This window comes from Salvelinus sp. IW2-2015, linkage group LG14 (genome assembly GCF_002910315.2).
Source record: "Salvelinus sp. IW2-2015 linkage group LG14, ASM291031v2, whole genome shotgun sequence".
NCBI classification, from domain to species: domain Eukaryota; kingdom Metazoa; phylum Chordata; class Actinopteri; order Salmoniformes; family Salmonidae; genus Salvelinus; species Salvelinus sp. IW2-2015.
Window position 1 is genome coordinate 38845240 of NC_036854.1, and position 20947 is coordinate 38866186.

General features: G+C 41.1%; 2 protein-coding genes across 5 annotated transcripts in view; one reads left to right on the top strand and one right to left on the bottom strand.

Annotated features, from left to right (window-relative positions):
• frrs1b (ferric-chelate reductase 1b) overlaps window positions 1-13565 on the bottom strand; it is a 27393-nt gene extending 13828 nt beyond the window's left edge. Inside the window, exons 1-2 of one of the 3 annotated variants that reach the window (XM_024000180.2) lie at window positions 13504-13565; window positions 13272-13320 (exon numbers count right to left, since the gene is read on the bottom strand). Coding sequence is in view for 1 of the 3 variants with exons in the window: in XM_024000178.2 (XP_023855946.1) it covers window positions 12625-12642 (18 nt within the window). In the remaining 2 variants the exon portion in view is untranslated. Of the gene's footprint in view, window positions 1-7166; window positions 7258-12624; window positions 12703-13271; window positions 13321-13503 lie in introns of those variants that run through there. The other 2 variants (XM_024000178.2, XM_024000179.2) reach the window with 2 other exon arrangements.
• Window positions 12999-20947, top strand: part of LOC111973033 (glycogen debranching enzyme) — a 23903-nt gene continuing 15954 nt past the window's right edge. For both annotated transcript variants that reach the window (XM_024000174.2, XM_024000171.2), the window contains exons 1-8: window positions 12999-13087; window positions 13580-13733; window positions 14811-15021; window positions 15702-15871; window positions 16917-17120; window positions 19469-19650; window positions 19804-19915; window positions 20161-20287. In XM_024000174.2, the coding sequence (XP_023855942.1) occupies window positions 13652-13733; window positions 14811-15021; window positions 15702-15871; window positions 16917-17120; window positions 19469-19650; window positions 19804-19915; window positions 20161-20287 (1088 nt within the window). In that variant the 5' untranslated portion in view covers window positions 12999-13087; window positions 13580-13651. The remainder of the gene's footprint in view (window positions 13088-13579; window positions 13734-14810; window positions 15022-15701; window positions 15872-16916; window positions 17121-19468; window positions 19651-19803; window positions 19916-20160; window positions 20288-20947) is intronic.

Here is a 20947-nt window from a genome sequence, read left to right on the forward strand (position 1 = left end):
TCCATCCTGCCCTGGCTTTCTAAAATCTTCGAAAGCCAAGTTAACAAAACAGATCACCAACCATTTCGAATCCCACCGTACCTTCTCCACTAGGCAATCTGGTTTCCGAGCTGGTCATGGGTGCACCTCAGCCATGCTCAAGGTCCTAAACGATATCATAACCTCCATCGATAAAAGACAGTACTGTGCAGCAGTCTTCATCGACCTGGCCAAGGCTTTCGACTCTGTCAATCACTGCATTCTTATCGGCAGACTCAAAAGCCTTGGCTTCTCAAATGACTGCTTTGCCAACTACTTCTCAGCTAGAGTTTAGTGTGTCAAAACGGAGGGCCTGTTGTCCGGACCTCTGGCCGTCTCTATGAGGGTGCCACAGGGTTCAATTCTCGGGCCGACTCTTTTCTCTGTGTATATCAATGATGTCGCTCTTGCTGCTGGTGATTCTCTGATCCACCTCTACGCAGACGACACCATTCTGTATACATCTGGCCCTTCTTTGGACACTGTGCTAACAAACCTCCAAACGAGCTTCAATGCCATATAACACTCTTTCCGAGGCCTCATACTGCTTTTAAATGCAAGTAAAACTAAATGCATGCTCTTCAACCGATTGCTGCCCGCACCCTTCCGCCCGACTAGCATCCCTACTCTGGACGGTTCGGACTTAGAATATGTGGATAACTACAAATACCTAGGTGTCTGGTTAGACTGTAAACTCTCCTTCCAGACTCACATTAAACATCTCCAATACAAAATTAAATCTAGAATTGGCTTCTTATTCCGCAACAAAGCATCCTTCACTCATGCTGCCAAACATACCCTCGTAAAACTGACTATCCTACCGATCCTTGACTTCGGCGATGTCATTTACAAAATAGCCTCCAACACTCTACTCAGCAAATTGGATGTAGTCTATCACAGTGTCATCCGCTTTGTCACCAAAGCACCATATACTACGACCTGTATGCTCTCGATGGTTGGCCCTCACTACATATACGTCGCCAAACCCACTGGCTCCAGGTCATCTATAAGTCTAGGCTAGGTAAAGCCCCGCCTTATCTCAGCTCACTGGTCGCCATAGCAACACCCACCCGTAGCATGCGCTCCAGCAGSTATATTTCACWGYWRATCCCCAAAGCCAACACTTTCTTGGGCCGCCTTTCCTTCCAGTTCTCTGCTGCCAATGACTGGAACAAATTGCAAACATCTCTGTAGTCTTTTATCTCCCTCTCTATCTTTAAGCATCAGCTGTCAGAGCAGCTTACCGATCACTGTACCTGTACATGTACACAGCCAATCCGTAAATAGCACACCCAACTACCTCATCCCCATATTGTTACTTATCCTCTTGCTCTTTTGCACCCCAGTATCTCTACTTGCACATCATCATCTGCACATCTACAACTCCAGTGTTAATGCTAAATTGTAATTATTTCACCTCCATGACCTTACCTCCCTACTCTTCTACATTTGCACACACTGTACATAGATTTTTATATTGTGTTATTGACTGTACATTTGTTTTTGTGTAACTCTGTGTTGTTGTTTTTGTCGCACTGCTTTGCTTAATCTTGGCCAGGTCGCAGTTGTAAATGAAAACTTGTTCTCAACTGGCCTACCTGGTTAAATAAAAGGTGAAATAATTGTTTTAATATGTTTTTTTAAAGCAGGGAGACAGAGAGAGAGAGAGTGGAAGCAAGCACAGAGAGAGAGAGAGAGAGGGGTTGGTACAGTGGTTCCCAAACTTGGGGTCTGGGCCCCATTTGTGGTCCCCTGAGAAAATCTGCACTAATCTCATCAAACATGTTAGGAACATAAAAAAGATATGTTTCAGTATGAACATCTTCCCTATAGGACTACATTAAAATGCAATCAAAATGCAAACAATAGAGTTCTAAAAATGTCATGTTTTTGTTTCGTCGTTGATGCTACGTGTCAGTGTGAATCATTTATCATATTTCCCCCCTTTCAAGGGTATAACATTACAATTGTATAGATAGGCTTTGTGGTTTTTTGTAAATCGACTGAAGTGAATGAACCTAGAGCAGCCAAGGTGATAATGGCTGGGGGGATTTTTTCTGGTTTTTGCTGTTCTCCAAATAGCATTGTAACGTTTTTTTGTTATTTTTTGTTATAGAAATGCAGTAAATTAACTTAAAACATATATATATTTTTAAAGTTATTCCTTCCGGATCTCACTAAAACTCAAACCCTAGTTATGGCCCTCGCACCAAACCAGTGTCTACATATCTGAAAACAGAGCATTTCTATGAGAAGAAAGATCCTATAAAATGCTTCTCTGTCATCACGGGGTAGGATTAAAAGCAATAAGTGTTTTCAAAACCTGCAATGAGTTTCTAGCAAGAGGGTTCTGGCTTCGCATGATATATAACTTTTTTATTTTTTACACAAAACATAGAAAATGTACCGTTTTCAAATATGTCGACATTTGTTTTGTGATGGAGATGACCAATAAGGTTGAAAAGTGATGGAATTGACCTTTAAAAGGAAAAATCTACAAAATATTTATATTTTTATATTTTTTTCATTAGTCTACTGTTGATACAGTCACAAAATGTTTTGCAATGCAGCAGTCAAGTTTTCAAGATATAGGACTTTCAAGAAGCAACGGGTAATTTACCTCATCAGCCTGTTACAGATAAAGAAAAACTGAGCTGGTTGTCACAGATAACAACAAGGAGTATTCTCATGACTTGCCCAAGAATGTTCTCTTGAGGAGCCTACTCTTACTCCTTAAGGTCCAATGACCTTATATGTTAGTTTCAGAGGTAGACTGGCTCTGGCACACAAAAACTCTTTCAAAACATGAATTGATTGTCAATTGCAATATGGTTCTAGAAACATAAAGCCCTTTACTTTCATATTACATCAAAATAATTTCACAAATGCAAAATATACACTTACTGTACACTGTTCTAACCGGCTTTATCACAGTTGCAGCCGACAGTACTTATCCATTTACAATATGCTTCTGGTGACCTTCTTCCATTACGGTGTGAATAACTTCAGAAAGTATTTACAAGCCCTTGGCTTTTTCCACATTTTGTTGTGTTACAGCCTGAATTGAAAATGGATTAAATTGAGATTTTGTCATTGCTAACCTACACACAATACCCCATAATGTCAAAGTGGAACTATGTTTTTAGAAATGTGTATAAATTAACACAAAATTAAGTGCTGAAATGTCTTGAGTCAATAAATATTCAACCCCAAACATAAATAAGTTCAGGAGTAAAATGTCACATAATAAGTTGCATGGACTCACTCTGTGTGCAATAATAGTGTTTAACATGCATTTGAAGAATTGTTCAGCAGTCTTATGGCCTGGGGGTAGAAGCTGATAAGGAGCCTTTTGGACCTAGACATGGCGCTCCAGTACCGATTGCCGTGCAGTAGCAGAGAGAACAGTCTATGACTTGGGTGACTGGAGTCTGACAATTTTTTGGGCCTTCCTCTGACACTGCCTAGTATATAGGTCCTGGATGGCAGGAACCTTGGCTCCAGTGAAGTACTGGGCCATACGCACTACCCTCTGTAGTGCCTTACGGATGGATGCCGAGCAGTGGCCATACCAGGCGGTGATGCAACCGGCCAGGATGCTGTCGATGGTGCAGCTGTAGAACTTTGAGGATCTGGGGACCCATGCCAAATATTTTCAGTCTCCTTAGGAGGAAAAGCTGTTGTCATGCCCTCTTCACGACTGTCTTGGTGTGTTTGGACCACAATAGTTTGTTGGTGATGTGGACACCAAGGAACTTAAATCTCTCGACCCGCTCCACTACAGCCCCATCGATGTTAATGGGAGCCTTTTCCTGTATTCCACAATCAGCTCCTTTGTCTTGCTCACATTGAGTGAGAGGTTGTTGTCCTGGCAGTCTCTGACCTCCCTATAGGCTGTTGGAGTCGTACCTGGCCATGCAGTCGTCAGTGAACAGGGAGTACAGGAGGGGACTAAGCATGCACCCCTGAGGGGCCCCGTGTTGAGGATCAGCAGGGCAGATGTGTTGATGCCTACCCTCACCACCTGGGGGCAGTCCGTCAGGAGGTCAAGGATCCAGCTGCAGAGGGAGATATTTAGGCTCAGGGTCCTTAGTTTAGTGCTGAGTTTTGTGGGCACTATGGTGTTGAACACTGAGCTGTAGTCAATGAACATCATTCTCACATCAGTGTTCCTTTTGTCCAGGTGGGAAAGGGCAGTGTGGAGTACGATTGAGATTACTTCATCTGTGGATGAGTTGGGGCGGTAAGCGAATTAGAGTGGGTCTACTATCACCACAAAGTGTATCACTACAGAGATACAGGCATCCTTCCTAACTCAGTTGCCCGGGAGAAGAAGGAAACCGCTCAGGGATTTCACCATGAGGCCAATGGTGACTTTAAAACAGTTACAGAGTTTAATGGCTGTGGTATGAGAAAATGGAGGATGGGTCAATAACATTGTAGTTACTCCACAATACTAAACTAATAGACCGAGTGAAAAGAAGGAAGCCTGTACAGAATAAAAATATTCCAAAACAAGCATCCTGTTAGCAACAAGGCACTAAAGAAATACTGCAAAAAAAAATTGTTGTGCAAGCAATTAACTTTTTGTCTTGAATACAAAGTGTTATGTTTGGGGCAAATCCAATACATTACTGAGAACCACTCTCCATATTATCAAGCATAGTTGTGGCTGCATCCTGTTATGGGTATGCTTGTAATCGTTAAGGACTGCAGAGGCAAAATCACAAAGAAAAAGCTGGTTCAGTCTGCTTTCCACGAGACACTGGGAGATTAATTCACCTTTCAGCAGGACAATAACCTAAAAACACAAGGCCAAATCTGAACTGGAGTTTCTTCCCAAGAAGACAGTGAATGTGGCCGAGTTATAGTTTTGAAATAAATCTGAGTGAATATCTATGGCAAGACCTGAAAATGGTTGTCTAGCAATGATCAACAACCAATTTGATAGAGCTTGAAGAATTGTTTAAAAGAATGATGGGCAAATGGTGCACAAGCCAGGTGTGGAAAGCTCTTAAGATACTTACTCTGAAAAACACAGCTGTAATCGCTGCCAAAGGTGATTCTGACATGAATTGATTCCCTTTACTACTTATGTATTCAAGATAAATAAAACACTAATCTTTCATATATATATATWTTTTTTTACAAATGTTACAATTTTATTCCACTTTGATATGAGTATTTTGTGTAGATCATTGACAAAAAATGACAATTAAATCAATATTAAAAACACTTTGTAAAACAACAAAATGTGGAAAGTAATGGGGTGTGGATAACGTAAACCCACCCCATTCCGTACAAATGTGCGCAACCGCAACATTCAAACGAGGCTACAAAGAAAATTAATGGGACTGTAGCGACTGTGTTGACTTCAAAATCGGGGGTGTTACATCGTGGCGTGTCATGTCGTAACGTACAGCACGCATACAGCAACTATTTCTGTGTTACAATCTCTCTCCACCAGGTGTAGCACTTCGCTCATCGTTTAAAAACAAGAAATGTACAGTGACGGGGTAAGGGGGGATACCTAGTCATTTTTGCGTCATCATTGCATGCGATCATCATTCTCAAAGCCGCTGTTTACTTCTAAGATCACTTTTAGCACCGCCCTAAAAACCCGATTCATATTCGACACAAACCTTCAAATAGGTATGTAATGACACGTTATATAAACTCTTTATAGTGTTTTATTTACATTTTAGAGGCGATAAGGTGATAAGTTGGACAGATCGAGTGAAAAAAAGCAAACTTCCCACACAACATCTCTCCTTCTTACTATCACGCATTAGTTTCGCTTCCCCACCCATTTTTAAAAAGACCAGACGGGGCTCATTGCCTGCTTGAATTATGCAGAAACGGGCAGCGTTTAGGTCATGTAAATGATTCTGTTGGAAAGGGGAGAAATTGTGCTTTACAATGGTATTGACAGTACAGTTGATCTGGAAGTATTACGTTTTTGGGGCGCTAAAATAAGGGCAATTGTACGGACCAAGGCGATGTACGAGTTTACGTTACTTTCTGAAGGCACTGTAGCTAATTAGCACTGGTGGTTGCCTGTCTTCCGGTTGTTTGTCTTTCGTAAACGCGCGCTCTAACCCTAAATAAGGTGTGTAGTAATTTAACCTTTTTTTWATGTATTATTATTTTTCGATGATATGAAAGATACGTTCCCAAAACTGGAACGCAAGCGACCCGTTTTTATTGTTCAGAACAAGCATCGAAGCTCTTAACAAAACTTCCCGCGCCAGAAAATACTATCAACAATATGCGCTAAAGGTAGTTAGCGTCTATGAATCGGTTAGCTTACCATTTAACTTTTTATTATTATTTTAAGACAAAAACTAAAAAATACTGCTCACACTCACAACAGTAATAGCTTATGGTGTTTTCTTAAGACGGTGGGAAGAGAAATGTTAATCGACTTCCCATTTACAGTTAGTTGGTTCTATCAGTCTGCTGTAGATGAAGAATAACTGAACTATGGTTGTTACAAAAACGAGTATTCTCATGACCAACTGTAGTGGCTGTTTGAAACACGAGTTTACTGTTTTTCTAGTTATAGCCTACAGGTCCCAGTAGGGTACATGTAACAATGTATTCCAACATATAAATATAAATTGTTAGACAAATACATAATGCGTAGAGCAGTAGCCTACAATATGTAGGAAGGGGACCAATTTTGCCTTGGTTATTGAACCTTCTTTTTACATCTATGCATTGAACTCACTGTCAATAATAGGCCTAATTCTAACAAAGCTACATTTGGCATTGAATATTTCTTCAGAAAATCTCATTCTATAACATAATTCTTGATCAGTGAATCCATTGTATTCTAAATATGCTTGTCATTGACAGCCCAAACAATATTGGCAAATAAGACCAAAGCAATGATTAATTTGGGTAAAACCTGAATGTGGAGGATGGGTCATACTAACCTACTGTGCTTACCTGCACACACACCACTGTCAAAATAAATATTTTCTTCTTGAGTGTGTTCTCCAAAACTAAAGAAACCAAAACATTTCGCAATGCTCTCTTATATACGATTTAGTGTGAAGAACAGTACCTATATTACCTATTGCAGGACAGTAAGAATGTTTATCTATTTCACGCTTTAAAATCTTTAAAAATGTAATTGAGCTTACCTTGTCTCACTCAACTCTTGAAACCAAATTCAAGTCCGTCGGCAAATCGCCAGCGAAAAAGGGGGCTGTCCTTACTCAAAGTGAGTGTTGATTGGTTGAGGATATGTAAAGGTCAAGAGTATCTATTATATTGACAAGAGAGCCGAGTGTCCGCTTGTGATCAATGAATGACGGCAGGCGAGATCAGGTAGGACCATTCAAACCAATGAGAGGGCAGATAACCATTTGAACAACAGGCACAACCTAAGTAAGACCGTGTCTCTTAGCAGTTCATTCTTGTTCTGTATTCTGATCATGAAGTATTGTAGTCTGCCTGGCTAACTCGTGCTCGCACGTCAGCTTCGCTGAGCAGTGCAGAGCTGTTGGGAAAGAAATTGTCAAGGAAGTGAGTTTGTGTTTATAAAGGACCCCCCGCCCTTACCTACCGTCAACCAATCATGTCAATATGGCGCCCTGCGCATTGTTACAACATTTGAGAGACGCATAGAGATGCTGTAAAGAGCTCAATTTGGCCTGGCGTGCCTCGATGCTCCGCGATTGCGTCACACCATCCATACGGTGTATCCGACCACATTTCATATGAAGTTTTTTAATTTAAAAAATGTTTWAAACATTTTTTGTATTATTTATTTATTCTTATTTTTATATTACCAATGTAGAAAAATCGGGATACATACAATAAGTACATAAATAGACAATGATAACATATGCTAGAGTGTACAACAAATTACAGATTATACAAAGACCTTAAAAGAAACACACATTCATTGTTTTAACAGCTTTCTTATTAGATGAATGTAGAATGATCTTAATGTACTGCTCGAATTCCTTATAGAAACCTCGGAAGAGGGTTTTTTTTATTAGTGAATTTACATTTATGAATATGAAATTTTGCCATTAGCACAATTAGATTTATGAGATAAAATTGTTTTTCTTTATCTTTATTATGGTTTAAGGAAACCGAGCAGCACATTCTCCCATAACAAACAAAAGTCATCAAGAATATTGACCCTGCATACCACTGCTGGCTTGCTTCTGAAGCTAAGTAGGGTTGGTCCTGGTCAGTCCCTGGATGGGAGACCAGGTGCTGCTGGAAGTGGTGTTGGAGGGCCAGTAGGAGGCACTCTTTCCTCTGGTCCAAACAAAAGATCCCAATGCCCCAGGGCAGTGATTGGGGACACTGCTCTGTGTAGGGTGCCGTCTTTCGGATGGGACGTTAAACGGGTGTCCTGACTCTCTGAGGTCATTAAAGATCCCATGGCACTTATCGTAAGAGTAGGGGTGTTAACCCCGGTGTCCTGGCTAAATTCCCAATCTGGCCCTCAACCATCACGGTCACCTAATAATCCCCAGTTTACAATTTACAATTGGCTCATTCATCCCCCTCCTCTCCCCTGTAACTATTCCCCAGGTCGTTGCTGCAAATGAGAACGTGTTCTCAGTCAACTTACCTGGTAAAATAACGGTTAAATAAAAAAAATAAAAAAAATATTAACAATTTTAAAACTGTGAATATCTTTCCATAATTGTTTTACATGTAGACAATGCCAAAATAAATGCGAAACCGTTTCTGGATGATCAACACAAAAAGTACAATCAATGTTAATGTCTTTTTTGAGTTTCTTCAGGTAATGATTCGCAGGGTAATACTTATGGATCATTCTGAAAGAGACCTCTTTGACCTGGTTAACAAGCAAGTATTTGTGTCTTAATAACCAGACTTTTCCCCAACAGATATTAGTGAACAATATATTCCAGTAACTTGTGACATAAGGAATGGATACAATATCCCTTTGAAATAAAGCACGTATAGATCTGTTGTTCTGAGGGAGCAAGGAGAAACATATTTTCCCTATTGGAGAGTCAACTGGATTAAGCGAGGGTAGGTCAAGAAGGTGAGATCTGGCTACACCTCTAAATAACATGAGAGTTTCAGATGGAATAGCATCAAAGACTATGGCGAACTCTCTAGGTTTTACAGGGATATTGTAATGAGATAAGAATTCCTCATAATTGAGTAACAATCCTTCTCCGTTAAAAAGTTGACTCGCCAGCAGGATATGATTATTGAACCAGTTCTTAAAAAATAAAGACTTGTTTCTATACAAAATGTCCTTATTGTTCCAAATGAAATACCTATGCGGGGYAAAATTATGTTTATATATTAACGACCACGCTATGAATACTTGTCTATGAAAAGCAGATCATTTTGCAGGAATCTTATCAATGTTATAGCTACAAAGGAACATAAATTTGAGGCCACCAAAACGGGAGAAGATAAAATGAATTGAAGTTGGATTCTTTAAAAAATGGTTAGCCCAATTTATCTTAAAAGTATTATTCAAAGTAGCAAAATCTAAAATTTCGACTATACTGAGAGATAAAAAATACTTGAGTCAGTTATAGAACCCATTGCCCTTTATGGTTGTGAGGTATGGGGTCTGCTCACCAACCAAGAATTCACAAAATGGGACAAACACCAAATTGAGACTCTGCATGCAGAATTCTGCAAAAATATCCTCTGTGTACAACGTAAAACACCAAATAATGCATGCAAAGCAGAATTAGGCCGATACCCGCTATTTATCATAATCCAGAAAAGAACCGTTAAATTCTACAACGACCTAAAAGGATGCAATTCCCAAACCTTCCATAACAAAGCCATCACCTACAGAGAAATAAACCTGGAGAAGAGCCCCGTAAGCAACCTGGTCCTGGGGCTCTGTTCACAAACACAAACAGACCCCACAGAGCCCCAGGAAAGCAACACACTTAGACCCAACCAAATCATGGGAAAACAAAAWGATAATTACTCGACACATTGTAAAGAATTTACAAAAAAAACTGTGCAAAATAGAATGCTATTTGGCCCTAAACAGAGAGTACACTGCGGCAGAATACCTGAACACTGTGACTGACCCAAAATGAAGGAAATCTTTACTATGTACAGACTCAGTGAGCATAGCCTTGCAATTGAGAAAGGCCGCCAAAGGCAGACCTGGCTCTCAAGAGAAGACAGACCATGTGCACACTGCCCACTAAATGAGGTGGAAACTGAGCTGCACTTCCTAACCTCCTGCCAAATGTATGACCATATTAGAGACACATATTTCCCTCAGATTACACAGACCTACAAAAAATGTGAAAACAAATCAAATTTTGATAAACTCCCATATCTATTGGGTGAAATACCACAGTGTGCCATCACAGCAGCAATATTTGTGACCTGTTGCCACAAGAAAAGGGCAACCAGTGAAGAACAAACACCATTGTAAATACAACCTATATTTATTTTTTCCCCCTTTTGTACTTTAACTATTTGCACGTCATTACGACACTGTATATATACATAATATGACATTTGAAATGTTTTTATTATTTTTTAAGTGTAATGTTTACTGTTCATTTTTATTGTTTATTTCACTTTTGTTTATTATCTATTTCACTTGCTTTTGCAATGTAAAATTATGTTTCCCATGCCAATAAAGCCCTTAAATTGAATTGATATCTCAAGATAGCTATGCATATTCATGTCATGAGGCTAGTAGCATAGCATCTCTCTATTGAATACAGGTGGTTGACGTCAACAATCCTCATCGATTATTTAAAAAATTATTACAATAATGATATGTTTCCACCAATCCAAAGAAAGGATGAGCGGGAGCTACAGCCCGCTGCCACTTTGTGGACAACGACTCACATTTTTAGGGCGGAGAGATATGTATCTTGTCAGTATATCCACAATATTTGCTATGGTCTACGCTTGATGTGCATTCCCGGTAATACACTCGTATCCTTCATGGACCTGCTTGTACATAAAGCATTCTGCATTCAGGCCGCAAAGGCATACTTTAAATCCTTAACTAGCTTTAATGGTGAGAAGGCGGAAAAAAATGGAAAAATATGCATGGGGTGAATTCGGAAAGAGTGGGACTTCATATAAACTGGGACAGCTTAATCCTGACGTGTTATTTTTCTTGGTCTGAGGAGAAAAATCTAAACTATTGTTGCTAAGAAACCAGAGTAACCACATTATTGCAGAGAAACCACATTATCAAAATCACATCACTTCATTGGTTTGACATCCTAGAGAGGGGCGGAGCAAGCTTCAAACAGGAAGCTCACTCCACAAAGCACACAGTATGATCAGTGACATTTTTTTTCTGTTAGATGTTTAAGTTATAAAAGGTCATAAATAAGCTACTGTGCAAAATTGTGATGTAAATGTGCATACATGTACTGGTGCATCAAAATACAAAAAAAGTTGCCAATATTATGTTTACATTTTATAATTCAGTATTTTTTTTGTGTTGTCCCCCTATGCCAACCATAAAGTAGGACAGCATGGAGTAGCTAAAGTGGGACAGTCTTCTAGGCTTTTCCAATAGAGCAAGGAGATCCAGTTTACATTAGGGTTAGGCAAGGCTCATGTTCTTGTACTATATTCTGTTAATTTTCTTGTAGTACTGTTATTTGAGTGAATTGTATTCTCATTGGGGTACAATTAGGATTATAATAATGATGTCCCAGTATATCAAATGCCAACTGATTATTATTTTTTTGACTCAGTGTACACAATTGGGTGTGTCATGCCTCCTGTGAATATGATGTCAAAAACATGTTTGTGTGTGTGATTAGGTAACATCTTGAGTATTCCAGAAATTGATCATGTGTTGGGCTAATGTGTTGGATAGATGTCGAAAGAGGTTACAGAAGACAGAAATGCAAAACGTGTCCCACTTATTTTCCAAATTCACCCTACTTTCTTTATTAATAAGCACCATTTTCCACCACCATTTTCTGACCATTTAGAATATTGCACACTGTCTTCATCCAAGGGTGTGGATCATCCAAAATTGTCCAAAAAGTGCAAGCTTGTAAGCAAAGCTAAAGGGATTGCAAACGTGTTAGCATAAATAGTCCAACCAAAAAAATGTTTTTGAAATATTACCTAGCATTTGTATTTATTATGGAAACCGTTTACCGTTTAATAACCAAAGGAAGCAAACAGAGCAAAACGAGAGTTTCTATTGGACACATTCAGGTAGGTCCCGCCCCGTTTTGTTCCGTTTGCGTCACCGATTCTGTTGCAAAACTTTTCCTCTGTTGCAAAACGTTTGGCACAGAAACCGTTTACTCCAAATGGAACAAAGTTTTGCAACGAAAACGAGAGTTTCTATTGGATAAATTCAGGTAAGTCCCTCCCCGTTTTGGTTCTTAACGGTAAACGTTTCATGACGTAATGAATACACCCCTGATCCTGCGCAGTGAGCAGTGATGCCAATTTAGCAATTTTGTTGCTAGATTTGGCAACTTTTCAGACTACCCTGGCAACCTTTTTTTTTCAACAGCACCTAGCAACAAATTTAGCTACTTTTAAAAATGTATTTGGAACTTTTAGCAACTTTTGAAAAGTGACTCAAACGCTCAAACGCACACTCAGTCACAACACACGTACCTGGCTGCAAAAGTGCATTGTGAATGACGTCAGCAGCAGGCGCTCAGCTCGTARACTGGCAGCAGCAGGGCAGCAGCAATTTCAGCAAATTGCAAATCATTGTTGGCTGACTGCAGCAGCAGTAGTAGTGGTTCGACGTGCCAAACCCAATGAATATAGTTGGTCACGAATGTTTGATCTTGAACAGAACTTACAACATCAATCAACATCTCTRAATCAAAATTGTACAGCCAGAAGTACAGAAAAGAGTTGGAGTCTGTACCTGAACAAATGTCAAATCATATTTTTTGCAGAGATGGCCAGTCAATTTGAGTGACGTTATTGTGTATTCTACGTAATGACGCCGTTTTACGTTATCACGCAATGGCATCACAACGTCATTTAGCAACAAATCAACCTGCATCTAGCAAGTTACCCTGAAAATTWGTTGGCAACACTGGCAGTGAGCACACGGAAAAACAAGGTGATTCTCTATCAAAGAAACATGTTACTATTATGTTGCAACTATTGTAACGTAAAATCGTTCATAGTTACAATGTGTCGTTTCTTCTACCAGGGCTGAATATATAAATAGAAATCTATATTTCAATACAGCCAAACAGTTTTGGTGTTGTTTTTAGTAAGAGATAAACTATGATTTAACTTACTTTTGATGAATGTGGACCCCAGGAAGAATTGCTCCTGCTTCTTCAACAGCTAATGGGGATCGGAATAAAAATCATGAATGTGTGTGAACAGCAATAAAAGCGACATGTATAGGCCTATAGTTTTCCTTACGTTTAGAGAGAGACATTTATGAATAGGCTACCGTGGACAGTTATGTACATATGAAACCCATGTACACACATACATGCACGTAGGCTAGCCTAGTGTATTTACGTTATGCTGCAGGATAGCGTGTTCTTTCACACGGTGGCGTTATCTCTCATGACTTCGGTCTCTCCCCCTATTGAAGTGAGTGTCATGTAGGAATCTGGGGGCACCGCATCCTGCTTGAAAAGGACACCCTAAAAAAAGGAACGTCAAAATGGATCGAAGCAGACAGACCAGAGTACTGTTCCTGAATGACATGGAGCGACTAGAGAGGACTCTGTTCCGACTAGAGCAAGGTATGTAGGCAGGCAATGGCCATTCAAATCCTGGGTAAATTCACATTTGCACTGGCGAATAAAAAAAACTACTGGGTATAATTTGTGTAACGTTCCAACAGGAATCTGTTTCAAAAACTTCGTAAAGTACAAGGATGCCAACAAACAACGCATACAAAAATAGCATGATCAATTCACCTAGCTAACTAGCTGCAGAATAGGCATCAACTAACCACGTAGCTTATTCTTTACGTTTGTCCATAGACTACCAGAGTGAGGACAGACATTTTTCGTAATTAACGTGGTGAGTGAAAAACGTAATTAAATTGCCCACTGCAGTATCTTATTCTTATTCTGCCGCTATACAACTTTGTATGCGTTGTTTGTTGGCAACCGTGTTATTTACGAAGTTTATGGAACAGATTCCTGTTGGAACGTTACACAAATTATACCCACCCCCCAAAAAACAAATGTCTGTAGAAGTCCTGCGAATTATAGACTATTGGAAGTTTGTCATTATTATACTTTTTTTTGTTGTAGGGTGTGATTCAGCTCAACATTGCTATCTTGCTTTTATTTTACCCCCAGCAGGGATATTATTCCTGCTGTTGAAAATATAGACATTGAAATGCACATTTAGTTATTGGGAGAGTGGTAGGCTACAGCATGGGCTGAACATTGCTATGCATTTGACACTTGAGTGAAGTAGCCTATCTTGAAATATTCTAGTGAAAAGTTTGCAGCTATAAATAGCAAGGTAAAAGGCCTTGTGTTCTCTCAGTGGCTTAGCTGTACTGTTTCTACTGTTTGGCGAGATCAATCGCTTGGACGGGCATCACTTCAGACATTGGATTTGTTTTTAAACTGAGTTTTAATGCACATTTGATTGGCAGGACACCATAACAGCTGCCTATGTGTTTTCCAAGTTGACATTTTCACATTAGGCTGTTATTAGTTCACATCAAATCTAGTCATTGTCCAGGGTGAACCTTTCTGATTTCACTGTAGACTCCAGCAGTGTTTTTAGTACATATCCTGCTTGTGTGTTACTTGTTATTATGTAATGATAATGACATACTATTATTATTCTACCATCAGGCTTTGAGCTCCAGTTCCGGTTGGGGCCCACTCTGCAGGGGAGGCATGTGCAGGTCCACACTAACTACCCTGCGGAGGGAGAGAAGTTTGACCGGCTTAAGTTCTGGCCTCTGCACTGGATAAACCCAACAGGGAGAGAGGATGACTCGGACAAGTACTGCAAACTGGACCTGCAGGTGGCAGGGTCCTACCAGTATTACTTTTGTGCTGGGTAAGAAAGCACTGTTTCTTGTTCAGAAGGAGTGTACACGCATCTAGTTATTTGCAGGTGCAGGGTACAAGATAGATTCCCATTCACTGTTCTGTGTGCAGTACTTTCATAGGCATTGAATCAAAATGTTGTACTAGGTATGTGGTGGTGGTAAGCCAGCACTGTTTATGTGCTGTTCTTTTTGATTTCTGACATCTAATCCCGTGTGGCTCAGTTGGTAGAGCATGGCACTTGCAACGCCAGGGTTGTGGGTTCATTCCCCACGGGGGGACCAGGATGAATATGTATGAACTTTCCAATTTGTAAGTCGCTCTGGATAAGAGCGTCTGCTAAATGACTTAAATGTAAATGTAATCATGATGTGTTCGATTGAAAACAAGACATTTGAGTCGCAATGTAAACTGATGAATCACAGTTAAATCCCTGTCTGTGACCCCAGTGAGATATGCAAGAAACTTATTTCCATGTCATGCCTCACACTTGTACAGGTTACCCACTTGCACATACAGTGAAACAGGACTATATAAGCACCCCATAATAATAAATATTATTATTAAACAAACCTACAGGTGATTTTGGGGCTCAACCTCAATAGTCAACCCTTTTATCCCATACACGTTATGCTGTTGATTGAACTCGTTGCCTGTTGTATTGCCTGATGTGGTCTGTGTGATTCCCAGGACTGAAGAGAAGACTGGTAGTGGCTACATAGTGGTGGACCCAGTGCTGCATGTGGGTGCTGATAACCATGTCCTACCCCTGGACTGTATCGCCGTTCAGACATACCTGGCCAAGTGCCTGGGGCCTCTGGACGAATGGCAGGACAGGCTCAGGGTTGCCAAGGAGACCGGTGAGGGACAGAATGGGATACCATAGCCAGCTGGCCAACAATCAGAAGCATGGCTATTGTCTTCATCAGTATAAATGGGTGTTTCTTCTGCTCGGGTTACGTGGTCAGGAAAAACTCCTGTTCTCAATCATAAGTGTCACACTGTCACATATTTAATTTATTTAAATTGCTGAAGTAAATATTATTTTTTGATAGCACAGCAATTGTTTTTGCTCAATCTTTTTTTTATTTATTTTTTATTAAACATTTTCTCCCCAATTTCGTGGTATCCAATTGGTAGTCGTTACTGTCTTGTCTCATCGCTGCAAGTCCCGTACGGACTCGGGAGAGGCGAAGGTCGAGAGCCATGCGTCCTCCGAAACACAACCCAACCAAGCCACACTGCTTCTTGACACAGCGCACATCCAACCCGGAAGCCAGCCGCACCAATGTGTCGGAGYAAACACCATACACCTAGCGACTTGGTCAGCGTGCACTGCGCCCGGTCCGCCACAGGAGTCGCTAGTGCGCGATGAGACAAGGATATCCCTGCCGGCCAAACCCTCCCTAACCCGGACGACGCTGGGCCAATTGTGCATGAGCCTCCCGGTCGCGGCTGGCTGCGGCAGAGCCTGGGCTCGAAACCAGAATCTCTTGTGGCACAGCTAGCACTGCAATGCAGTGCCTTAGACCACTGCGCCACCCGGGAGGCCGTTTTTGCTCATTCTTAATCATGTGCCTGCAGTTCAAAAGTACAGATACTAACAAATACAGAGTTCATCTTTATTGGTTCATTGTGTAGATTGTGCTGTACAAAGAGTTGTGGTTTGGGGGATAATCACACAGTGGTTGAGATCTGTTTGGTTATACTGGTGGTCATTGACCCATTCTAATATCTGCAAAAATATTTGCAGTGTTTGACGTTTCTTAATATCTATCTGTCTGTTCAGACACGCATTGGGTTTATTACAAAACATGTAACGTACCTATAGCATAATTCTTACTGTGTGTTCATAGATTCACATTTCTTATTCATACATTTTTTATCTAAACTCTCTCTCCCTAGGTTATAACATGATCCACTTCACCCCGCTGCAGAAGTTAGGGATGTCTCGCTCCTGCTATTCTCTGGCCGACCAACTGGAGCTCAACCCAGAGTTCTCTCCTGATGGGAAGAACTACACCTGGATGGATGTGGGCAACCTGGTGGAGAAACTGAAGAAAGAGTGGAATATGGTCTGCATCACTGACGTGGTCTACAACCATACAGGTATTGTTTTAGTATATAGTGCACTACTATAGTCCCTGGTCAAAAGTAGTTAACTATTAAGGGAATAGGGCATCATTTGGTGCACTCTACACATGAGCATCGGCTCACACTGTCTCGACACAGTAGGATGAATGCATTCCCATTTTGTGAATGGTGGTGTGGTAAGCTGCGTAACATACCGCACGGATACGTAACATACCTATCCATGCTGCCATTTATAGATACAGAGACAGGGGATCTCATCTCTAAGCTCTTCAGAAGATAGTGTTCCATGAAGAGTTATGACTGTGACCTTCTGGGTACTATTCCCAAGCCACAGGGAAGGCTTGCAGGACTGACTGATAGTAAAACATGGGTTAGCAAAGTCTCTTCTCAAATAACCTGGGTTTGATATAATATATAACTTTGCAGAGGCGATATGTAGTAGCTCCCTTTTTAAAATAGCCTTAATACTCTTCAGAATCTTCAGGACAGCAGGTGGCTTTAGTGTCCAGAATGTTCAGACCTTTGAAAAGGACAAATGCATACTTCACAAGTTTAGAATCCAACACATAACATAAATATTTGCAGTGTTATTTTTTTGTGGGTGTTTTACCACCTTTGTCTCCCCAATTTCGATCTTGTCTCATCGCTGCAACTCCCCACCGGTTTCAGGAGGTGAAGGTCGAGTCATGCGTCCTCTGAAACATAACCCGCCAAATCGCAGTTCTTAACACCCGCCTGCTTAACCCGGAAGGCAGCCGCACCAATGTGTCGGAGGAAACACCTTTCAACTGACGACCGAGGTCAGCCTGCAGGTGCCTGGCCTGCCACAAGAGCGCGATGAGCCTAGTAAAGCCCACCCTGCCAAACCCTCCCCTAACCCGGACGACGCTGGGACAATTGCGCGCCTCCCTTTGGGACTCCCGATCACGGCTGGGGGTCGATCCCGGGATCGACCCCGGGTCTGTAGTGACTAGACCGCTGCGCCACTCAGGAAGCCAAATACAGGGTGTTTTTATACAGCAAAATAAACAATGTTACCCAAGAGTCCAGCTTAAAAGGAAATGCATGTATATTTATCGAAATTGTATCATGCAGGGTCATGGTGACTCATGCCCTTCTAGTAGTGTAAAGGCTGTGACAGAGAAACTGGTGCCAGGTTGTAGTGGACTTTGGCATCCACTCAAGTATGGTCAGCAGGACTACTCCCAAATGCATTAGCCAGTATGTGAAGAGAGAATTGTAACCTTTACATCACGTGTTAATGGACAGAGGAAGATGGTATGTGAACAGCAGGTTATCCTATATCCTTACTAGAGGTACACAATTAAAATACTGATTTAATAACCAAACATGTTCGACTTCTTGTCACCAAACATACATTTGATAAAATCAATGATAACAACCATTGTGATAACAATACAAATTAATAGAACAATCATGTGCTGGATGTCCATAGCAACGGAAGCACTTGACGATGGCCAAGATTAAAGGTGAAAGTTTAAGCACTTAGTCATAAATTGAAACGTAATAATGTCACAGAGAGCGCACAGTCAAACAACCACATTTATTACAATCCAGTATTAGGCAAAAATGTAATCAGAAGCTCAGCTTCACACATTGTGCTGCAGACATGGAGGAGCCATGGTTATCTTTCCACCCCTATCACAAGCACCAATAACTAATGAAGGTGTGAACATGGTGTGGRAACATTTTAAACCCCCCTCACTCAGTTGCCTTTGAAGACACAGGATGCATCCCAAATGGCATCATATCCCGTGCACTACTTTCTGGTCAAAAGTAGTGTACTATATAGGAGATGGGGTGCCATTTGGGACACAGCGTGTGTCATGGAGTGATTGGCTGCTTCATTGCAAAGGGGAATACTTCAATCTGACCTTCAATGTGAACAGAGGCTAAATGCTGACTGAGGAAACTGAGACCATGATGCAAGAGCCACAGCTGCCTCTGCAATGTTTGTCCTATGTAAAGGGCAACAGTGTTAGGGTGCACTGCACAACTCCTACCCCTTTAGTGTTTCTAAGTTTATTGATCTCTGGTACTTAAGTACGACCCGCAAATGACCATTCAAGCAATGTTGAATGTGCTCCAAAAATGTCTTATTCCATAACATTGGAGAGAATTCCCTACTGGGGTTAGATCKATTCTTCCTCTGTCATTTTTAACAACTGTTACCTTATTTCCCTCCTATCTGTGAGTAAGTGGTTGTGGCTGCACCTACCCACTGGGCACACACTGGCTGAATCGACGTTGTTTTTGCGTCATTTCAATGAAGCGTCMTCTGTGCCCGGTGGGTATGGCTACAACCTAGTAACAGTTAGTAACAGCCCCTTCTCTCTCCCTAGCTGCTAACAGTAGGTGGTTGTGTCTACACCCTGAGTGTGGTTATAATCTGGTGAACTCGCCTCACCTGAAGCCAGCCTGGGTGCTGGACAGGGCTCTGTGGCACCTCACCTGTGACATCGCAGACGGGAAATACAGTGACCATGGTGTTCCTGCTCACATCGAGAATGAACACCAACTCCACGTGAGTTGGTTGGGTTACCCTTCTGTTTTGTACTGTATTGAAYTAGGACAATTGTCAATTCAATTAATAAAGAGATATTTTGAGTAACCCTACTTTCAACCCAAATGTTCCTCGTGGGACAAAGTTGGATTGATTGATTGCCTCCTCTTGTAGATMCTGCGAGGTGTCCTGTGGGATGAAATCTACACCAGGACCAAGCTGTGGGAGTTCTACCAGGTGAACGTGGAGAAGGCTGTGGAACAGTTCAGGAAGCTGCTTCAGGCAGGTAAGGGCTACCAACCACTCAGGATTTGTATTTCAGTGTCATTACATTGAATTATGTTGAATGGGGTGAATTAMGTTTTTCATATCTCTTTTGAGCCACCCCAGGAAATCATTTGAAACAAATGATTTGTGTTCCAGATATTGTGCTACCACTGTTGAAGTAGCAATCAGCTCACACTAAACATCTGGTGCACTAATCTAATCTAATCTTCTTCAGTTTTTTTGTGTTTGATGTTTTCTACCCAGGAGGCAAAGCAGTGAAATTAGAGAATGAGGATAAGAAGCGTCTGAGGATCCTCCCGGACCCCCATTGTCGACGCTTCGGTAACACCGTGGACATGACCTCAGCCTTGGAGACCTTCATACCCAATGGGTGGGTCCGCTTTAGGATACTCCATTACAGAGAGCACAGAGGGCTAACATTAATAATATGCATGTCTATCTCTCCTGGCTCAAAGTGGAGGAGAGATTAACTTCACTACTACTTGTATTTGTGAGAGGTATTGTCATGTTGAGTGTACCAAGCTGTCTGTTTGAACTACTGAACTACTACACCCATGCATACCCCACAAGACATGCCACCAGAGGTCTCTTCACAGTCCCCAAGTCCAAAACAGACTATGGGAGGCTCACAGTACTACATAGAGCCATGACTACATGGAATTCTGTTCCACATCAAGTAACTCATGCAAGCAGTAAAACTTGATTTAAAAATACACCTTAGGGAACAGCGGGAACTGTGAAGCAACACAAACATAGACKCATGCATACGAACACACAATACTATACGCACATGTACACATGGATTTTGGATTGATCACCCCTCTTGTAGCGTATGCTACCTTCTATAAGACAATTACTTTGCTTGTTAACCCATCTTTTCGTCCGCTAAGACACTTTGCAAGGGTGCTTTAAACCCATTTCAGAGAAACAGGAATTCTTTGAAGCATTGATCCCGATTTTATCTTCAGATGGGATTTGCTTTGTCACCACTGTTGGGTCTACAAATGCTTCTGTGCCACTCATATAGTTA